The sequence below is a fragment of the Rhipicephalus microplus genome, chromosome 8 (genome assembly GCF_043290135.1).
Source record: "Rhipicephalus microplus isolate Deutch F79 chromosome 8, USDA_Rmic, whole genome shotgun sequence".
Taxonomy (NCBI): Eukaryota; Metazoa; Arthropoda; class Arachnida; order Ixodida; family Ixodidae; genus Rhipicephalus; species Rhipicephalus microplus.
Window position 1 is genome coordinate 83,218,147 of NC_134707.1, and position 21,458 is coordinate 83,239,604.

General features: G+C 45.2%; 1 protein-coding gene across 5 annotated transcripts in view; it reads right to left on the reverse strand.

Annotated features, from left to right (window-relative positions):
- The window catches only part of LOC119163866 (uncharacterized), a 65,597-nt gene extending 47,702 nt beyond the window's left edge, over window positions 1-17,895 (reverse strand). For 2 of the 5 annotated variants that reach the window (XM_075872231.1, XM_075872227.1), the window contains exons 1-3: window positions 17,767-17,895; window positions 13,556-13,638; window positions 1,594-1,686 (exon numbers count right to left, since the gene is read on the reverse strand). In XM_075872231.1, coding sequence (XP_075728346.1) covers window positions 1,594-1,660 — 67 coding nt within the window. In that variant the 5' untranslated portion in view covers window positions 1,661-1,686; window positions 13,556-13,638; window positions 17,767-17,895. The remainder of the gene's footprint in view (window positions 1-1,593; window positions 1,687-13,555; window positions 13,639-17,766) is intronic. The other 3 variants (XM_075872232.1, XM_075872228.1, XM_075872230.1) reach the window with 2 other exon arrangements.
- Window positions 17,896-21,458: the final 3,563 nt, after the last annotated feature.

Sequence of the window (21,458 nt, forward strand, 5' to 3'; positions counted from 1 at the left end):
CTGCTAGTCGAGCTAACATTATGACTTTCTTGGACCTTCCGCTCAGGCTCCTGATTTTTCTGCAGTACTTCAATGTAGGGGGGAGTTAGAAGGTATGGTACATTTGGAGGAATGGGACATTGCGTCTATCTCTTTTCCAATTGCTTGAGAAACGTTTGCCAACGACTTATTGAATGGTGCCAACAGGTCGATTACGTGGATTCAATGGCGGGCGTGTTCGGCTAGTAGAGAATTCTATAACTAGAATTCGACGTTTTTACGAGCTGAAAGTAAGTGTCTGCTATCACAAATGTGCCTCTCTCGGATTTCAACTGCTTTGGACGCTAATAATTTTTTTTCTCGAAAACACGCATCAGCGCTGTACTTTTTGAAAGAAAAAAGTTCAAGCTTTACGGTTGAACTTTAGTCGCTGAGCTTTGTTTACTTTGGGAAACGTAGTTGGGGAGTAATGGGATGGTTGATTTGAGGCTGAAACGGGACAATGTCTTGTTCCTCTCTATCATGCAGACACACTGCGTTCATCACCATCATCATGTTCCGCCTATGCATCATGGTCCTCTGCTTCCTGCTGCCACGTTACACCTGCAACCTTCCTGATCCCATCTGCCGAACTAATTTTCGGTCACCCACTCCCACATTTGCCCCACTGCTTAAACAGCGTAAGACGACAAAAAGTTTATCAAAAGCCGTTACGCGTGCATTGGAGAACCATACTATTGAAAAAGAATCCGCAGAGGCCAGCCCTACACAATCAAAAAAGGAGCGCAGTACAGCTAAGACTGCCAAATACGCCCATCTAAGAAAGAAGTGGCATTTACTAAAGGATTGGTGTTCTTAGAGTGAAAAAGGCACACTTGTCATTGTTTTTCACAAGTTTAGTTGCATGTCAGGCTTTTATAATGACTGGCATGAAATTTGTGAAATTCAATTGACCGAATTTATACACTAAAGTAACAAAAGGCGATTGCATTCTTGTCAGTTTCAGTAAAAAGAAGTGGCTGTAATGAGATGGCTAGAGTCAAGGACAGCTATAACATCTCAGCGTCATTGCGCAGTTATGTTCTACTTTCCTCCTGATAAGATTGTCGGGGCTTCACCACTTAGATATCGGTATGAAGCTGTTAGTGTCGAAAATGAAGTGTGCAGACAAAATTGTGGAACCCCTGTCTTTTTTAAATCTTCGATGTCAAGCTATCCGTTTATAACAATCGCTCAAGACACCCGGGCCCTTTTTTAAGACAAATCCAACTCTTCCCAAGTGATGTCCTACTGCACCCGTAAAGCCGGGTGAAACAGGACAGATTTTTGCTTTTACGAATTATTTTTACAGCTGTACCAGGAGCCATGGGAGCCAGTGCCTCTAAGACTTTTCGCAGCTTAGTTAGACATGTATTATAATCAGCCAAACATCCTTCTGCATTCATGTAGAACAAAACTAAAAGTATTGTGAAAATTGTCTGAAATCTTCGGATTATCTACTACTTGTCACCAATATTTCAATGACTTGCCATCATAATGAACAATGGAGGAAACATGGTCTTCAAGATACCTATGTTATAAACAATCTGAGTAGTCACCTGCCTGAAAAAATACCTTTAGTTGCCAAGCTTGAAGCAGTGTATGATACAAATAACGCAAGCGCAAGAGTCGATTTGGTCATGATTCATCAAATCTGTCGTTGCAAATCTGGAGTGGAGAAACAAAATATTAGTATACATGAACAATCACTTAACAGAAAATAATTATGCTATGAATTGTATATTTCCTCATATCTAGTAAACCTATAGTGTGGTAAATAAACGTTTTTTGCAAATTTTTATAAAACCTGCTCTTTCAATGTTTTTTTTTTGCTCTAGCGATTGAAAGTGGTGCCCCAGCTTCTATTATCTCTTGAGACGTACGTGCATGCAGATCTCTGTGATGAACTTTTCCTGTAAGTTTCCACTACGCGCAATATATCCGCTGTTGTATACACATGTGTAGTAAAGTGGGCGAATGACATTGAGCAAATAGCATTAAAATCAGTGATCACATCTACCAGCATTTTGTTTCAATATCAGTAGATTTGTAACGCTGCGTTTTTTCTTCCTACTGCTGTATATATAGTTACTTCTTTCTCTCACGAGATCTCTAAACTTCCAATATGTTGTCGTGTTTATATATAGGCTGCTCCAATCTCTTTAATGTGTTTGAACAGCAAGTAGCAGTGCCAGTATGAGCAGCGACTGTTATGAAACAAACTTCCACGAACACTACTTTAAAATACGTCAATCAACTAAAGAAAGAACGTTTAACTTGAGGATTTATTACTCAATTACCTCGAAGAGCTGCCTTATATCTACTATGGAACTAATGAGGTATATGACTCAGGGTTACTCATTTACTGCTAGGCTCAAAGGAATGAATTGGTCCAGATTAAATACCAATAACCTTTCCAAAGCGTCGCACGCACACGTATACTAGAAATATCATAATATTGTACAATCAACGTCCATCTAGTAGTGTTTATTCTGAGGACTAAAAAGGTTTGATAGTTAAACCTATATATTGCTATACATTTCTGGGGAAGGTGCTGGGTATCAATCGAAGCCCCACGAGCTCAAGACAGCGCAGCCCCGAACACCAGTGAGTGAATCCCGTGGAAGTGACTCCAATACACCAGAGGGCAAGTCGCCATCTTCGAGGTGACTGACCTGAGTTCGGTCTTTTTCACTTCACACCAAGGGGAACTCAGACGATGGACGCAACCACTACGTCTAGCCAGGTAAAACCAGCACAAGTGTTCATCAGCCAACCGCACCAGCCACTAGTATTCCACGGCTACTCGTACGAAGACATGAAAGATTGGTTGGACCTGTTCGAGAGAGTGGCGAGCTTGAATTATGGGATGACAGAGGCTCCGTCAGGCTCCGTCACGTGTACTTCGCCCTGGAAGACTTCACAAAGACATGGTCTGAGAACCATGAAACCTCGTTGTCCACTTCGAAGGTATTTCGACGGGAAGTGGTGGCTACGTACGCGAACACAGACCGGAGAGAAAAGGCGGAGGCTGCTTTTAAATCGAAGAACTGAGCAGATTGCAAATGCCCCGGATTTTAACTGCATTATCTGTTACCGACGTTGTTCGAGAACAACAAAGATAGGTCATACGAGAGCCAGAGTCTGAGCTGCAGCCAATTCAACCTATCCAAACATACTCTGAAGTTTTCAGACAACCCACGGAACACAGCAATGCAGCAGTTGCGATGATGGCGACTTCTCTCCAACCTGCAGCACGCAGCGCACCTCATCTACGGGAACCAACGGCTACCTATCTGCCCCCCGGAGCACGTAGCATACCTCGCTATGTGGAGCATAGGCCCACGAAAAGTGACGTCTGGCTTGATAGTGGGCGCTGTGTTTTCATTGTGGTGAAGCGGGTTATCTGTACAGATTCTGCCCTTACCGACAGGCTGAATTAACAGGCTTCCCGTCGTATGCACTATTCCCCCGAAACAGCGAACGACCAGCATAAATTGAGGAGTACTTGTTCACGCTCCAGAACTCACCACCTCGACGCCAAGATCAGTCACAATCACCATCGCCTATGCGCTACCGGTCACCCAGCCCACGTGCACCTTCAAGGAAGTCTGGTAATTCTTCTTCAAGTCCACTCCCGGAAAACTGAAACAAGTAACCTGTGAAGGTGAGGCCACTAATAACCTCATTTATGAAGATCCTCCAATACGGTTTGAAGGTGACGATGGTGTATTTCCGGAGAATTGGCGCAGCAGCGCAAGCATTACTTCAGATTTGAGGTTGAGAATGGAAGGTTCAGAGCTGAATGTCTTAGTCGACACCAGCGCTGATTATTCAGTGATAAGTCACAAGATGGTGAAGAAGCTAAAGAAAGTTGTGACACAGTGGAGTGGATCGCAGATACACATGGCAGGTGGTGACCTTATTACATCCCTTGGTAGATGCACTGCAAGACTTGAAAGACGGGGCTTCATTTGCGTTGCCCATTTCAATGTGCTACCAGAATATTTAAGGGAACTCATGATAGAAAATAATTTTCGCAAGATAATGACGCTGTAATTAACCTGCGTAGGTACAGCGTGTCGTTTTTGAGTGAGCAAGCTATGCTTGTGGAGAAATCTGAGGAACGACGCCTAACTGCTCTACGCGTTGTTCATGAAGACGTATCTGTGCCGCCACGTTGCAGTGTAATGGTGCTCGTAGAGAATGACGCATTGTACAACCGCGAAGGTATAGCGGATACAATTGTTGGGCTATTTTATAACAAAGGCGTCTGCGTGGCTCGGGGTCGTGTTCACTTGACGAATGGTCGTGCAGATATCTTACTCACAGCATGGCCTCCATGTCTCTAATCGTCAATGCTTGCTGCCTGGTGATTGGCGGCGAGCGTGTGCAAGTCGTTCCCGTTGGCCCACAAGTGACCAACGTCGCCTGCCTGTTCCAGCCATCGTTCGTCTCAAACAAAGCTCTCGTCCAAGCGTTATCCCCATATGGCAAGGTGCTCACAGTCACCAGTGGTTTGATGAGCGGGCGACGCGGCGTACTCACTGGAACGTGGTATGATCGAATGGAGATGAACGCCGCTAATCCTGTGCCGAAATACCTGCGCATCTCCGGTCACCGTGCTACGTTTGACTACCGTAGTCTCCAGCATGTATGCCGAAGATTCGGCTCAGGGGACCATCTGTGAGCCCAGTGCACAACACCGTATTGTGGTCGCTGCGGTGTGCACGGTCACGTTAGTGAAGGATGTGACCGCCCGTGTCGACGCTGTAGGGACGGCCACCCAACTGTGGTTTGCCCTGTCCACCGCTCTTACTCAGACGCTGCGGCTGGTGCCTTTCCACCACTGACACCGGCAACGGAACCAACTACCGACTCGGGGGACGCAGAGGAGGTCACCGACGCTGTGCTGGCCTCACCCCTACAAGTTACTTCAAACGAAGCGTACAACGAAGGCGCGATTGTCGATGCGACACTTCGCGCGTCGGCCTCCCCGCTGGTGCAGGAACCGTGCGCTTCGAAAGACGCAATGCACTGCCCTGAAAACGGCGTCGGCGTCTCTTCTCTGACGCCGCTTGATGTTCAGTGCGCAAATGACCACAGTTCTTAGGCTGCTGCTGTTGGAGTTGACCCTACGACCCCTGTTATTTCGGAAAACAGTGGTGAAAATACCACAGACTCTTCTGTTGTGGCCGCTCCGACCATTTCGACATCGTGTCGTACACGTAAAAAATCGCCCACACAAAGTGTGGGCGATTTTTTTTTTATTATGGCTTTTTATTATGGCTTTTATGGCGATTACTTTTTATTATGGCTACTACACTGCAGATTATTTCATTGAACGTTCTGGGTTTTCGCAGTTCGGCAAAGCAGGCTGAAGTGATTAGTGTCGCCCGCGCTGCAAATTGTGAAGTTTTGTGCCTCCAGGAAACCAATTTCTTCTCGCTATCCAAAGTGCTTGCTTTTGAACGAAAGTATAACCTAGATTGTTATTTTTGTTTCGCCACATCTCGTTTTACGGGAGTAGGTATTATTATTTTTATTCGAGCTCTATTACGGAATCATCATGTTTTTTAGGATGGCGTGGGCAGGGTTTTGGCTTTAGACTGTAGCTACTTTTCTTTCAGAATAAGGATACTGTGTGTGTATGGGCCAGCGCAACCTGGACAGTCGAATGACTTTTTTAGACATCTGGATGTGTTTTTTTTTCTTGACGGTCGTGATGTCATTCTGATTGGCGACCTCAACTGCGTTCTAAATACGCGAACCGATGTACAAAGTCCTGGCTGGGGCCGGTCTGCTTGGAATTCACGCGAGCTGCGTCGCCTTGTCCACCACTTTTCATTACTAGACGCACACAATGTAGTGCACGGAAATACCTTTGTATAGACATGGCAACGTGGACGATCCTCCAGCAGGCTCAACGGGGCTTATTTCCCACGAGCGTTAGAGGCGTTTGTCTCCGATTTATGCGTTCCGTCCTTCCCACCTTCTCCTGTGAACGTATCTGATCATCGGCCTATTGTCTTGAAGCTCTAAGTTCCATTTTCTTTTTCGGAAAAGCCATGGCGTCTTGATGTTCGCGTCCTGCAGGACGCGCGCTCAAGATCAGATTTGTCACGCGCAATACGTGTGTCGCTCACAGCGTCTGGTCCTGAAGATTGGGATGCGCTTAAAACACAGTGGCACCTGCGCTGCGCAGTTGAGGGGCGCTCGCTTCGTCGACGCGTTTCTGAAGAGCTTGCTGATACTGCGATGAAGTTACCCATTGCTTTGCGCGCCAAGACGCCTTCTCCTCTGATGCGAGCGTGGCAGCGTGAACTGCGTGAACGCTTTCGACGCTTGACTGCTGCTTCGTCCCTGGCGGCAGCAGCATGGCGCTGTAGACACAACCCATGTGCACATCCCGAGGTGCTGCGCCACGCGAGACATTCGTTTTTTGGGCAATCAGAGCCATCTGTCTCTATGACAGCACAAATACCACCTGCGCAGCGGCTTCCTACGCGTGATTGATCTGTTTTCTTGGCGCATTTTGAAGCAATGTCGTGTTCGGCCATGCGGACTAACTGTGATGAAACACCGCCAATGCTTAGAAATTTGCCCCGTATTCCTCAAGAAGCTGCGGATTGCCTGCACATCCCTCCGTCGGCTGAAGAGGTAAAGGCGGCACTGAAATCTATGAAACGTGGAACGGCCCTAGGGCCAGACGATTTTCCTGTCGAGTTTTACTTGACATTTTGGGATGAGATTGGTGCTACCTTTACCGCGGTAATCCGGCGATGCTACGAGGACGGTGTCTTTCCATCAAGTTTTCGAGATGAACGCATTGTGCTTATTCCAAAGGGTGATGCTTCCTCTGTTAATCCTGAAGATTGGAGACCTATCACGCTCCTCAACGTTGACTATAAGGTATTCGTGGCGGTAGCCGTTCAACGTTTGAGGGGTCTGTTGAACACCCTGGTAGGTCATCACTAGACTTCATCAGATCTTGGACGAGAAATACACAGCTTGTCATATACCACACGGAATATCTTAGCCTATACTCTGTCACGATCTGCGCGTGGTATCCTTGTGTCTTTGGACCAGGAAAAAGCGTTTGACCGACTAGGGCACGCGTATATCCTTAATGTGCTCACAGCCTTCGGCTTTTCTCATTCGTTTGTGGAAATAAATAAAAATACGTACACTGGTCTGAAAAGCACACTAGTTCTGGATGGTTGGGAAAGTGGCGCTTTTTGCATAACCCGTGGGGTCCGTCAGGGATGTCCATTGTCTCCTGTGCTCTTTGTCCTCAGCCTAGCCATACTTGCGTGCTCTTGACGCGGATTCACGTGTCCGGGGTCTTGCGCTTCCTGGTAGCGGAGTCGTGAAAGTCACAGCTTTCGCTGATAATATAACCTTGTACCTTTCTGGTGAAGATAGCCTTTCACGCAGCCTGCTTGTATTTTCTCAGTATGGCGACATTTCAGGTGCAGCGTTGAAAATCTCCAAATCCCGGTATTTATTCGTTGGCTCTCCAAACTGCAGGCTTAGCGCCGGTTTTCTCATTTAGCCGGCCACGTCCCTTCGTATTTTAGGTATTTTATACAACCACTACGGCATTTGCGAATCTGTTTGGTTAAACGCTCTCGAAGAAGTAAGACAGAAAATTCAGGATGCACGGGATTTTGACTTCCCGCTTCTTGAGCGGAAGTACCTAGCGCAGCCTGTATTTTGTGGTCGCATTTGGTACTTTTCTCACGTTGTGCAACCATCTTTACGTATTGTGCAATCACTGCAGTCTGCTTTGTGTTCTTTTTTTTCGGTCAGGCGACACTGGGACAGCAGCGTTCTCAGGGAGGCTTTGCTTTCCCTTCAGTGTCCATACGCTGTCGGCTGCTGGCACTGCGCTTCCTTTAGCGCCTAGTACAAGGGGAGGAATCTCCCGCACGAACGCTTTCATATTACTTTCTGGGTACTCACCTTCGGCATTTGAAGCCTACTGTGCAACTTAACAGGGGGCTGCAGTCAATAACACTTTCTGCGTTTTATGCAACAACTGTTGCATTTTATCGCCATGTCAAGTCGAGCTGTCCTGGCATAGATGTTTTGAACAACCACATAGTTGAGACAACTGCTGCTTTGTTGCTTCCGTTGGTCCCGCCAGCCCGCCGTGCTCGCTCTAGACGGGTGTCTTGGAGCACCTTAACGGCTTCTTTTTTGCCTGGACACCTCCGGGACTTCATGTGGCGCCTGGGATGGGGTGTGCTTCCCACTCTCGACCGCCTCGAAAGGTGGAGAATAATCCAGTCAGCAACATGTCCGAACTGCTCCCTTCGGGAAACAAATCAGCATTTTTTGAGGCATTGTGTCATTGCTCGCTTTTTTTGCAGAGCCGTACATGCCTGATTTCACTGCCTCAGAGCAAATCGCTTCGTTTCTTCTGGGCGTTGATCGCGAGGCCGCTTCGCTTGTATTCTCATTGTTGCTGGCTGTTTCTGCCTCTGGCGCAATCGCTACGCGGCGCTTGCAGCGGGCCGCCACCGCCGCGCGCTCTACCCGATCCTAGAACGATTGTACTCGGAGCTGCTGTCTGTTTTGTCGGAGTAGCTCTTCTTCCTCGGTGAAGAGGAATTTCTTCGGCACTGGTCTTGCCCTTTTGTGTCGGTCTATGACGGACGAGTGAAACTTGTCTTTCGGCCGGCCTGGTATTGGTAGGCTGATCTGTCAATGCGCTGCCAGAAATGGCATGCTAACATGTAAATATGCAAAATGTACATATTTTTGTTTTATTTGTGTATCTTGTTTACCTTGAAGTAGTTTTGTGGTTGTGTTTGTGTGAACCATCGAGTGTACATGTTCTTTCAACGTCATCTCCTATCCATGTTCATGTAAATGACGTCTGTTTTGTCATCATTGTTTAGTATGTCTGAGAAGGAAATGTTCTGTTAAGTGTTATTGACGTTTGTGGCAATAAGTTTTTTCTAAACACAAACTCTTTGAGCGTGCAAAAAAAACGTTCTGTTTTCAATACAACGGGACGGCTGTATGCTCTCCCATAGTAGAGTTCCAAGTAATCAAAATTGTTAACCGCTTTTTTTAAACACACAAATTCTTCAGTCATCAAGCTTTGAGTCATGTCGTCGGGATTGCTTATGCTCTCACATAGTAGAGTACTTAATACTCTAAATCATTAACCAATTATTCTGAAAAAATTTCTCGAATGAGCTTCAACACATCACTCAAGGCATGGCTGTTGCTTATTTACACGACTTCTGTATAACGACTGAACTATGCAGCTTAACGACGTCAACCACTCGATCAGTGGCCTCTAACATTGACACATCCATGACCATCAGCCAGAGTCTTTCGGAGAGTCAAAAGAACCAGATTTATGCCTAGGTTAAGAAATTCTCTGAATGCTTCTCAACTGCCTTGAAGGTCCAGCGCACGTCAACTACGAAACACAGAATTATAACACAAGACCTCACGAGGCCTATATGCCAGCACCCATATCGAGTATCACAAAAACAACGGGAAGTTATGAAGAAGCAAGTGGAAGAGATGCTCTCAGATGATGCCATAAAGCCTTCGAATAGTCCATGGTCTTCCCCCGTAGTGCTCGTTAGGAAGAAAGACAACACACTTCGTTTCTGTGTCCACTACTGAAAACTGAACAGTGTAGCTAAACGAGATGTCGTCCCCCTGCCACGTATCGACGATACACTATATCAGCTGCAATCCGCAAAGTTTTTCTTCTCCTTGGATCTGAATCTGAAAAGTGGATATTGATTGGCAAATAGAGGTCAACAAGCGGGACCATGAATAAACGGTACTCGTAACACCCGATGGCCTCTACGAATTCAAAGCGCTTCCATACAGCCTCTGTTCGGCGCCGGCAACGTTCCAGTGAATGATGGACATTGTCCTCGCAGGATTAAAATGGCAGTCCTGCCTAGTATATTTACTTGAAGTGGTGGTATTCTCTGCAACGTATGACCAACATCTATAGCGACTGCGCACAGTATTAGAAGCCATCTGGTTCGCAAACTTGACAATTAAATTCGAAAAATGCCACCTCGGCTTCTAAGATGTGTGATTGCTTAGACACATGACATTAGTTCTGACGGCATTTGTCCGGATCTCGAAAAGACAGCCGCTGTTCACAGGTTCCCCACACCCAGAGAGAAAAAGTCAGTGGGTCTATTTTTGCGTTTATGTGCCTAGTATAAGCGATTTGTGGAAAACTTCTCAAAAATTGCGGAACATCTTACAAAAGTAACAAAAGACGGCGTGCCCTTCACATGGGAAAGCGATCAACAGTAAGCCTTTAACGAATTAAGAAAACGGCTTAAGGGTTCACCAATACTTGCTTATTTTGATGAGACAGACGACACTGAAGTCCATACCGATGCCAGCTATGTCGGACTCAGCACCAACCTGGTCCAGTGGCAAAATGGTCAAGAAAGTGTCAGCTATGCCAGCCGCAAACTCTCAAAAGCTGATACAAACTACTCTGCAACTGAAAAAGAATGCCTCGCACTCATCTGGGCAATAAACAAGTTTTGACCCTACCTCTATGGTAGACCGTTTAGAGCTGTCAGTGACCACTATGCTCTATGCTGGCTGGCAAATCTCAAGGATTCGTCAGGTCGACTAGCAAGATGGCTCCAGGCTGCAGGAGTGTGATGTTACTGTCGTATACAAATCTGTAAGAAAACACAGCGATGCCAACTGCCTCACACGCTCCCCCGTCGATCTAAGTGTATCTGAAGAGGAAGGCTTCCTATTCCTAGGCATTGTCGACGCATCCCAAATCGCTCAACAACAACGAGATGAGCTGTGTTTCCTGCCGCTTATACAACACCTGCAGGGTCTCGACGTTCAAGTCCCTCACATGTTCTCTAGAAGGCTCTCCACGCTCTGCCTTCGAGGAAGTTCTTTTTTTACAGGAGAAACTTCGATCATAATGGCGAAACGTTTTTACTATAGTCGTACCTACAGCCATGCGAGAAGAAGTTCTGCATGCATGTCACGACAAGCCAATATCTGGACACATGGGTGCGAGCCGAACATTCGCCAGGATTAGCCAGAAATATTATTGGCCTAAGTTTCTCGCATCATTGCAGCGCTACGTGAAAGCTAGTCGTCAATGTCAACAGCGCAAAACTGCTCCCGTAAAACCAGCCGGCCTTCTCCAGCAAATAAACTCTCCGGGTGCTACATTCCAACAAGTCGGCACGGGTTTCTTAGGACCTTTCCCGACAACATGTGCAGGCAAGAAGAGAATAGTTGTAGCCACAGGCTACCTGACCCGTTATGCTGAGACTGACTTTCTGTACAGTGCAACAGCTGCCGAAGTCGCCAAGTTCTTGGACAACAACATAGTCCCCCGACAAGGTGCGCTCATTGCCGTTATTACGATTCGGGGCACCGCACTTACTGCAGACCTAATGCAATGTCTGATGTGCATGACAAATACTGATCATTGAAGAACAGCGACGTGTCACACTCAGTGAAATGGCTTAACCGAACACCTCAACAGAACTCTGACCAACATGCTATCAATGTATGTCGATGTTGAACATGAGCATTGCGATGAAATATTACCCTACATAACATTCCAATATAATGCAGCCGTTCAGGAAAACCGCGTTGCCCCTTATGAACTAGTATTCGGCCGAAGAGTAACCCCCCCCCCCGAATTCCATGTTACCCCTACGGGATAAAAGCAGCTATCTACCTGACTTAGATGACTTCTTGCAAAGAGCTGAAAAAGCACGACAAATGGCGAGATACCGAATACGCCACCAACAGCGCGTCGATGCTAGTCGGTGCAACAAACGACGCTGTGACGCACTTCATCAACCTGCCGACTAAGTGTGGATACATGGACTCTCTGAAAAGCTTATTTGCCGATACTTCGGCCCTTATTAAGTACTCCACTGTATCAGCGACGTCACTTATGAAGTCAGATCCGCTGGACACGAAAGCTCAAGACGCCGCAATCCCACGGAAGTGGTACTCGTAGTCCACATGATGCCTTTACTTGACAGATTGTTGGAAAAGAGTGAGAGTGCGTATGCATCCTTTTACTGCCCCAAGCATCGGGACAATGCGTCTGAGGAGGGGGATAACTCCGCCACAGGTTGACCACGTTCAAGTAGCCCGCCGCAATCATCGTGGCACGAGTACCAGGCAAGACCCGGCTAACATGCGCCACGCGCTCGTGCGCTCTGGCTACGACGAAGAGGAGGACAGTTGAATCTGTGAAATTCGGCGACTTGGACTTCGACGACCATAGTCATTAGACTCGTGGGCATAAGTTCGCCCTAATAAGTACGCTTGTATATTAGCCTGTCTGCCTCAACATAGCTATAACATAAACTATGTGATTAGAAGCCAATGAATAATTGCACGTCAATACCTCTGACATGCACGTGCTAACTCCTGGAGCACGTAAAATGCGAGAATGTTATGAAATACCAGAAAGTACAGTTAGGTTTATCACCCCCTAAAAGTTTTTTTCAGCGTCGTACAGCTGAGGCACACGAATCTGCTTTGGCTTCAAACAACTTCACCCATATTTACGCTATTTCATTTACCCAATGCGTTCGATATGCTTCAGGGCGTGAAGCTACTTTTAATTTTTTTGAAACTTGTAAATTAGTATGAGTTGCCACTATAAAGTTTTATTTTTCAACTAGAAAGGAAATAAGTAACTTTCACTCAAGTAATTCCACAAGTGCTTCAGGTTGTCTTCCACGCAGCGTAACGTTCGCTGTGAGAACTTCTTGTCCGACCGGTTGCTTCTACTTTATATCAATGTATTATCGGACACGTAACATGGCAATAAGACTTTAGAGGGACGTCTTTGTAATATACCTTCTAATAAATATACTAACGAGCAACTGCGCCTAAAGAAGCAATTTTAAGTACATTTTCTATGGTGCCATAAATCGTAAACGACAGTAATGTTTAAAATGCAAGTGTCGTCATGCCTATGGACAATATCTGCTTGCTTTACTCTTTCTATTATCACCCACTTGCCAGGCACCCTCGACTTCAACCACCGCCCCGAATATCGCCGCGCCTCAACCACAGCAAACCAATCGCACACATTCAGTGCCGCACATCATCAATAAAAGATTCTTTTTTCCCACATGCATTAACCCTGTCGAATACCCTCCCAGACAGTATTGTTTCGTCCACAGACCGCACGAGTTTTCGCGAAAAAATAACAATGCGTCTGACCTAAATTCAAATGACTTCCTAGTTGAACCTTGTTAGTAACTAACTTTTAGTGACTCATACATTATGATGCTGATCTTATGTATATTGCTGTTTTATTTCCAGTCTACGGTAGTTTTTTTTCTGCTTGCTTGTTTCCTTTCTTAGAGATGTTTTTCTCCCTTTCTTTGTCTTTTTCTTCCTTTTTCGGTGTTTGTGTGATTAAGAGTTCGTCATATATTGTTTGCCCCCGCCTTATTTAATGCCTCCGGGCCCTTAAGGCTTCAATAAATGAAATGAAATGAAATAGTGCCAGTAAACTCACGCGACTGTGCAAATGATGGCAAACTCCCATCCCGTGTCAAGGACTGTAATTACCTGGGCCTTCTTTACTTCCAGCGATTGGCGCTGAAATGACCAAACAAGTGGAGTTTGAACTCCTTGCAATATTTTGTTTAAAAACAAGAAATGTTTGTTGTTTCCTTGAATACGCACCGAAAGCCTCTCTCGAATTCTCATGAAACATGGTTGTTCGAGCACCTTTATATACACACACACTTTCCTTTGTACGCGGATGTTTCAAATATGTGGTTCATGCACACTTTTGTGTAATTTCTGAATATTGCTCTTAATAACATTTTTATAAAAGTACTTCAGTGAGAAACCAGCCATAGTTACTAAAATACGACCATGGTAAATAGTGAATCTCAATGACAGCTCCATCTAGACCACTATTGTTTCAAACTACATTTTATTCAATAACAAAACCCGCTAAAGCGCATATTGACACAAGGTAGGCTGGCTATGAAGGTATTGCAGAGGCAAATATCCCGCTGCTGCTCAAACGAAACATCTGCATAGCCCGATGCCTTGTTCGGTTAGAGAATAAACGCTCTCGAGTTCTGCTGAACAACTTTAGCAATGAGTTCCAACACGTCCCTAGAGGCACTACTGTCGCTTTCCTCAGTGAAATCGCCGACTTTTCCAATATCGGCACATTGGATTCGACTTCACCACATGCAAAAGCTTGTGCTGACCTGGGAAGCCGCATTCACGTTAATCTAGATTTGCCAGATTCACGAAAAGAACGGCTGCTAAACCTTGTGAGGGAATTCTCGGACTGCTTCTCCACAGCATCGAAAGTTCAGCGTACCACCGTTACAAAACATCGCATTGTTACCGAGGAGTCGGCGCGGCCTTTTCGCCAACATCCATATCGTGTGTCCCCGAAGGAAAGAGAGGTGATTAAGCGTCAAGTTCAAGAAATGCTGAATGATGACGTCATTCAACCCTCGACTAGTCCGTGGGTGCCACCTGTTGTCTTAGTAAAGAAAAAAGACAACACACTACGCTTCTGCGTCGACTATCGATGGCTTAACGAAGTCACAAAACGTTATGTTTACCCCCTGCTACGGATTGATGACGCCTTAGACCGTCTACGCCACGCCCAGTTCTTTACATCATTAGATCTCAAGTCAGGGTACTGGCGAATTGAAGTTGACGAGGGCGACCGTGAGAAAATCGCATTCGTGACTCCCGACGAACTCTATGAATTTAAAGTGTTGTCTTTTTGTCTGTAATCCCCTCCCACCGCATTTCAACGCATGATGGACACTGTACTAGCTGGAATAAAGTGGCAGACGTGTCTAGTATACTTGGATGACGTCATTGAATTTTAAAGCACGTTTGACGAACATCTTTCAAGGCTAAAAAGTTTCCTCACTGCAACAAGGAGAGCAAACCTTACTATCAAGCCCAAAAAGTGCTACTTAGACCATTAAAAACTCAAGTTTCTCAGCAACGTAGTGAGTCCGGGGGGTTGTTCGACCAAATCGGAAGTTGGCTACCGTTGCTGATTTTCTTCGTCCTGGAGACAAGAAGGCTGCTCAGCGACTACTGGGACTCTGTGCGTACTTCCGCCACTTTGTCGAAGGATTTTCGAAAATTGCGGAACCTCCTACATGACTGCCACGGCCAGATGTGCCATTGTATGGATGGAAGAACAACAACAAGCCTTCGTAGAGGTACGCAATTGACTGCATACAGCTCCAGTGGTGGCACATTTCGACGACACTGCCGACACCGACATTCGCACAGACGCCAGCAACGTAGGAAATGGAGCCATGCTAGTTCAATGGCAGAACGGCGCAGAGCGTGTAATCGCTTATGCGAGCCGCAGCCTCACAAAAGCAGAGGCTAATTACTCTACCACCGAAAAAGAGTGCCTAGCAGTCGTTTGGGCCATTAGCAAGTTTCGACCTTACCTATACGGCCGGCCAGTTCGAGTGGTCAGTGACCACCATTCGCTCTGTTGGCTTGCCAATCTACGGAATCCATCAGGCCGCCTCGCCCGCTGGAGCCTCCGCCTTCTAGAGTACGACATAACGATGGTCTACCGATTAGAACATAAGCATACAGATGCTGACTGCCTGTCTCGTGCTCCTATTTCCCCGACGTCATCTGACACTGAACAAGATTTACCGTTTCTTGGCATCGTCGATGTGGTGCGGATGGCTGAGCTTCAACGTGAGGACACTGAGCTACTTCCTGTCATCCAGCATCTTCAAGGAGAAGACGATATCGTCCCACGCCGGCTCTCGCGTGGTTTAACAACGTATTGCCTGCGAAACAATGTTCTCTACAAGAGAAATCTTGAGAGCAGCTAGGAAACTTTCCTCCTCGCCGTTCCAACGGCACTACGTGAGGAAGTTTTGCAGGCGTGCCACGACGATCCTTCAGCCGGTCACTTAGGCTTTGCTAGGACATTAGCGCGCATTCGACAGAAGTACTACTGGCCACAGCTGTATTCGTCCGTTCAGCGCTATGTCCGCACCTGCCGTGACTGTCAGAGGCGTAAAGTTCCACCTGCAAAGCCCGCCGGTTTCCTCCAACCTTTAGATCCACCTCAAGCACCATTTCAGCAAGTGGGAATGGATCTTCTTGGTCCCTTCCCTAATTCATCCTCAGAAAATAAGTGGATAATCGTCGCAACCGACTATCTGACTCGCTATGCAGAAACCAAAGCTGTGCCTAAGGGAACTGCAGTTGAAGTCGCCAGATTCTTTGTCCACGACATTGTTTTGCGCCATGGTGCACCTGCTGTTCTCATAACCGATCGCGGAGCAGCATTTACGGCAGAGTTATTGCAACAAGTCACCAAGCTGACGCACACCAACCACCGGAAAACAACAGCTTATCATCCCCAAACGAACGGCTTGACGGAGAGGTTAAACAAAACACTGGCCGACATGCTATCTATGTATTGATGTAGAGCACAAAACGTGGGATGAAATTTTGCCGTACGTCACGTTTGCTTATAACACCGCTGTGCAAGAGACCACAGACCTAACGCCATTCGAGCTTGTTTATGGCCGTCGCGTCACAACACCGCTAGACGCTATGCTCCCCGTAGACCAGGACATTAGCGGAAATGACAGCGTTGACGACTTCGTCGAGAAAGCCGAGGGAGCCCGCCAGCTTGCACGGAACCATACTCGCGCGCAGCAAGATATCGACGCTCGCCGTTATAACCAAGGCCGGAGGAACGTCCACTATCAACCAGGTGACTATGTATGGGTGTGGACACCAGTTCGACGTCGTGGGCTTTCGGAGAAGCTATTGCGACGCTACTTTGGCCCTTACGAAGTTGTGCGCTGCCTCAGTGACGTGAATTACGAGGTAGATCCCCAAAGCTGCGACACCAGTTTAAACCGAAGACGTCCACGTCCAGAGGTAGTCCATGTAGTACGGATGAAACCGTATCACGCCCGCGAGTTATGAACACTTTGAACTTTTCATTATTATCCACAACAGCGTGGGCTTTTTTTTTTCGTTGGCGTGATCAATTTTTTTCATGACCAGCTCTAGCATCTCAGTCAATCGACCGGAACGGTCGCTCTTGAAAGGGGAGAATTGACACAAGGTAGGCTGGCAACTATAGTAGCCAGCCTCTGAGTAGGACAACGAAGTAGTTCTGTGTGCGTGTGCTCTGGTGTTCACGTTTCTGGCCCTTGGGTTTCGAAAGTAAACGCCCTATTTTGTACCTGCGTACCTGTGTCTTTGCGACAATATACTCGCGACATCTTTGTACACGCGTCATGACTTTCGGCAGCAGGCATGCTCTTGTAAAAGACATTTTAAGCGGATAAATATACTCGTTGATGTTGAATAGACAAAAGGATGAAAATTTTAAGGATAACTTTTTTCCCAACACATTCACGGTAAATGACAATCTACAATGCCAAGGAAAATATGTGTGATGTTATTCGCAGTAATTAAAATATCATGTGTGTACAAAGTGAAGTGGGCGGTTATTTGCTGGTCGCAAGTAAATATCTTTTCCTCCACTTTCTCCACAGATCATGTCACATTTACTAGAAATAGCATTCCCTATACTCTATACCACATTTGGCATTGTTCATTAGTTTACGATAACATCGTAAATATTGAAGTGATATAGTCTTGAGAAAACACACAATAACTATTATATGACGCATTCTCCTGAAGTGAATGAGCTAAAACTTCTATTACACTTACCACAGAAAATCTTTTCTCAGCTACCTTGTTTCTTTCACTTTGGAGCCACGGCCACGTGCCTGCATGTGCAACGTAGTCAGCAGTCTCTTAAGTAACCTTGGTTATGCTATGCTAAACTGACGTATCTTGTAGTAAGACGACGTTTTTTTTTTTGCTGCGCAAAATACGCACATTCATATAAGTGATCGATTTAAGAAAGAGTGCATAATTTTTTCATAATGATGGAGCAGCTACCATCAATAAGCAATGGACTTGAACTCGTGGTATATAAGTGAACTTTGGCTTATCACATGCCTTATTGAAACCACTATGTAGAAATACACGTCAATGTGCCATAAATTGAAGTCGGAAAAATTTCGCAAGAAGCCGTTTATTAGAATATCGAGAGCGCCAGTCAAGCTCATCTGCCACCCAGAGTGATGAACGCTTATCAGTTCCTCTCACATAGCGAAATAATTTAAAATAACCAGGCAGATTACTATAAATTGCAAATTTATATTGTATGTAGTATATGGTTCCTTGTTTTCGCAACAAACATTCATTCACTTTATATTGCACGACATAGGCGTAGTCATATTTTGTTTCAGGTGGGATTCAAACATAATGTATGCATGTTCATGCGTGCATTTTATGTGTGGGCGCACATACTCAAGTGAAATGGAAAAATATCGGGCGGATTTGATATTCCAAATTTGGCTGAACCCCAGCATAAGACATGTCGTTATCAAGCCATAGAAGATAGTTTAATCATTTTCTGTGCAAGTGCTACTACTTCGTAAATTTTTTTTCATGCTTGCACCATTATTCTAATAAAGACAATGGTCTTTCTTGCGATACTCTGACGCGAGAAAGTTTGGTCTGTCCGTCTTTCTGTTTCTTTGTCTGCAGCACAATTGAGCCACTTGGCGAAAGGTTACACATTTCTTGAAAACCCAGTCATCTTCATCTGCTGGTTTGGTTCATACTTGTGAAGATTGTGAATCAAAAAGCATTACGCATATTTGATGTCAACATCAGTAAGTGTGAGCAGTGTTTTTTTTTATTTCTAGAACGCGTGGATATGTAGAATGTGGATATGTGGAATGTGGATATGGATATGTAGAACGCGTGGATATATGGAAATACCGTAGTGCTTATTTTGCTGCGCTGACAATGTGACGGTACTAAAGAAAAAGAGGGCGTTTCCTACGATTTGCTAAAAAAACACGGTGCTACCACATACCAGTGGCTCTGCGTTTTCGAAAAACTTCCGTTTCTCGAAATCACTGCCAGATGGCGGCCATGTCTCACGCAGTTTCTGCACACAAGATTTTGCCAGCAAAGCAGGTAGATGTGTGGCTAATTTTTTAGCAATAGCTTCGTCGATACGATTCAGAGTGCTGGAAATATTTGGTACTCAACAACTCTTCATTACATTTATATGGGCATATCCAAAGATGGCCGGTCAACTTATAGTACTAAACTGCTTTCCCTTTGAGCCAAATACTATACTTCTTTCCGCAGAGCTGGACGATCAGTGAGGTCTAATTTACTGGGCCTGTCGATGTAGGGTAGGCTCCTGGACTGAGAACTCTATCCCTTGGACTTAAACACGCTTCCAGTAACACACTTTCTCACACGCTTTCTCACAAGACCTAGATTATTGACTAGAGAACAAGAAGAACTCCTGTTGTGTACTAACCAGAGCTCTATTACGCCGAAGCTACCATTGCCATCATTCTCCATACCGTAATCTACGTGCAATGTGGCATGAGTTTCTCAATAAGTCACCCATTACTATTTTCAGTAGAGCTTGCCTATTCCCCTCTCACGCCTAACAATTTCCCAATTTCTCTACACCGAACAACACTTTCCCGAGTTTTGATGCACTTTTTTTTTCAATCTATTGGCGCTGATACCATCCCCACAATGTGCGGGAGGCCGACAGAAGATGAGTGGTTAGTTGGTTCTTAAATTCTTGGCGCAGCATACCACGTAGAAACGGGCATAAAACGGATGGTACCATGATCTGAGAAATACTATTATTTTACCAGTTGAATACGCTTTGTAGGGACGGTTTAAAACACAACCTACTGGTTAAACAAGAAAAAAACACAAGAAACAAAGGAAAAGAAAAGGAAAACCCGACAAGGTAGTTCGTTTGAAAATTAAGTAATGTTTTGATTAAGCTTAACATTCTATTCATTTTGTTTTCCTTGAAAAATCGTATACTGTTTCGCAAATATTCCTATTGCTAAAGTTCTTTTCATTTGTTTCTAAGGAAAGGACAACCGGAAGAGATAAATTCAAAGTCATCCTACGGAGAGCTTCTCTTAACCGTCTTCTACTTTTGTTCTCAAATAACTTGCACAGGTTAAGAGGAAATGACGCAGAGATCAACTCTCATTGCAGTAGATGCATAAAGGTGGCATTACCAGCCCAGACTTGTGAAGGTAAAAATTCAGGGGGGGACTGGGCACCCCCGTCTCATAACCAATATTTCTGTTTTTCTAGAGGAGGACCATTGCAGTATTCAAGGGTACTTCACATGAGAAAACTGAGTTGGTGCCAAGTGAGGCTTTTCAAAGTTATTCGACGTGGCAAATATTCCGAATCCTGCCAAGCCAATAATTGCTAGCATTGGCAATATCGAAATAATGAAACACTTATTTGAGACCACTGCAAGTGCATGTTCATATTCATTGAGCTTTAAACCTTAATGAGCTCGTACCTATACCAAACGAATCAGACGCAAATGCGTTGGGGCAACGGCAAAAAAACTGGTCTGCAGCATTCGACATATTACGTGCAGGTAACGAAGAGCAGGCAGACATGCAGTCTGTATTAATCTGTTATGGCAGTCATATGTTATCTGTTGATCATCTGTTAGCGATCTGTTATGAATACAGTCGCTTCCAGGGAGGCCAAAAGAATTGCTAACAATTCCGCTTCATAAATAGGTGTAGAACTAGGCAAACAAATTAAAAAAAACGGCAATCCTGCACTGAAGATGAAATTCCCACTCCTGCTTTTTCTTTCACAAACTGAAGCATCAGTTGTTATCGCAATGCTTACATCTGAACATGCCAGGTAATCTTTTAAAATGACACTTAGGTACCCGCTGGGAAGATATTTCCAAGTCTTAAGAAATATACTTTCAAATGTTATTCCAATTTTTTAATAGATCTCTTTATTACAAGTACAATATGAACATTTACATGCAATGTTTCTGAGAGCTTCGGCACGACGATGATTGGTGCGCACCTTAATTTAGACCAGTGTTGGTTGAAAAGACACGTCGGCTATATCTTGAAAACATAATGCAACCTCCTCTGTGGGGATGCCTGTATTTTTCTAAAGGAACGAACTGTTAGTACTTCGAATCTTGCGAGAAGGCAGGCGAGCTTCTTTAAAATCGAAGTTATTTGCGATATATTAAGGGAGCCGTAGACATATTCGTTATACCAGTAATCGAAGTACCAGTACCAGAAGTACCAGTAATCGAACTTCGTAGCGTGGTGTTCCAGAAAACAACACGCATCCAAACTCTAATATCGAGCTAATATGCATACAATACATCATGATGAGCGTACCAAGATTTAAACCAAGCTGTTTACTGCTGAGTCTACAAAGCATCCCTACAGCCTATGCTCCTTTAGCTGCCATAATTTCTATGTGCGGATCTCAATTCAGTTTATCGGTATAAGTAATTC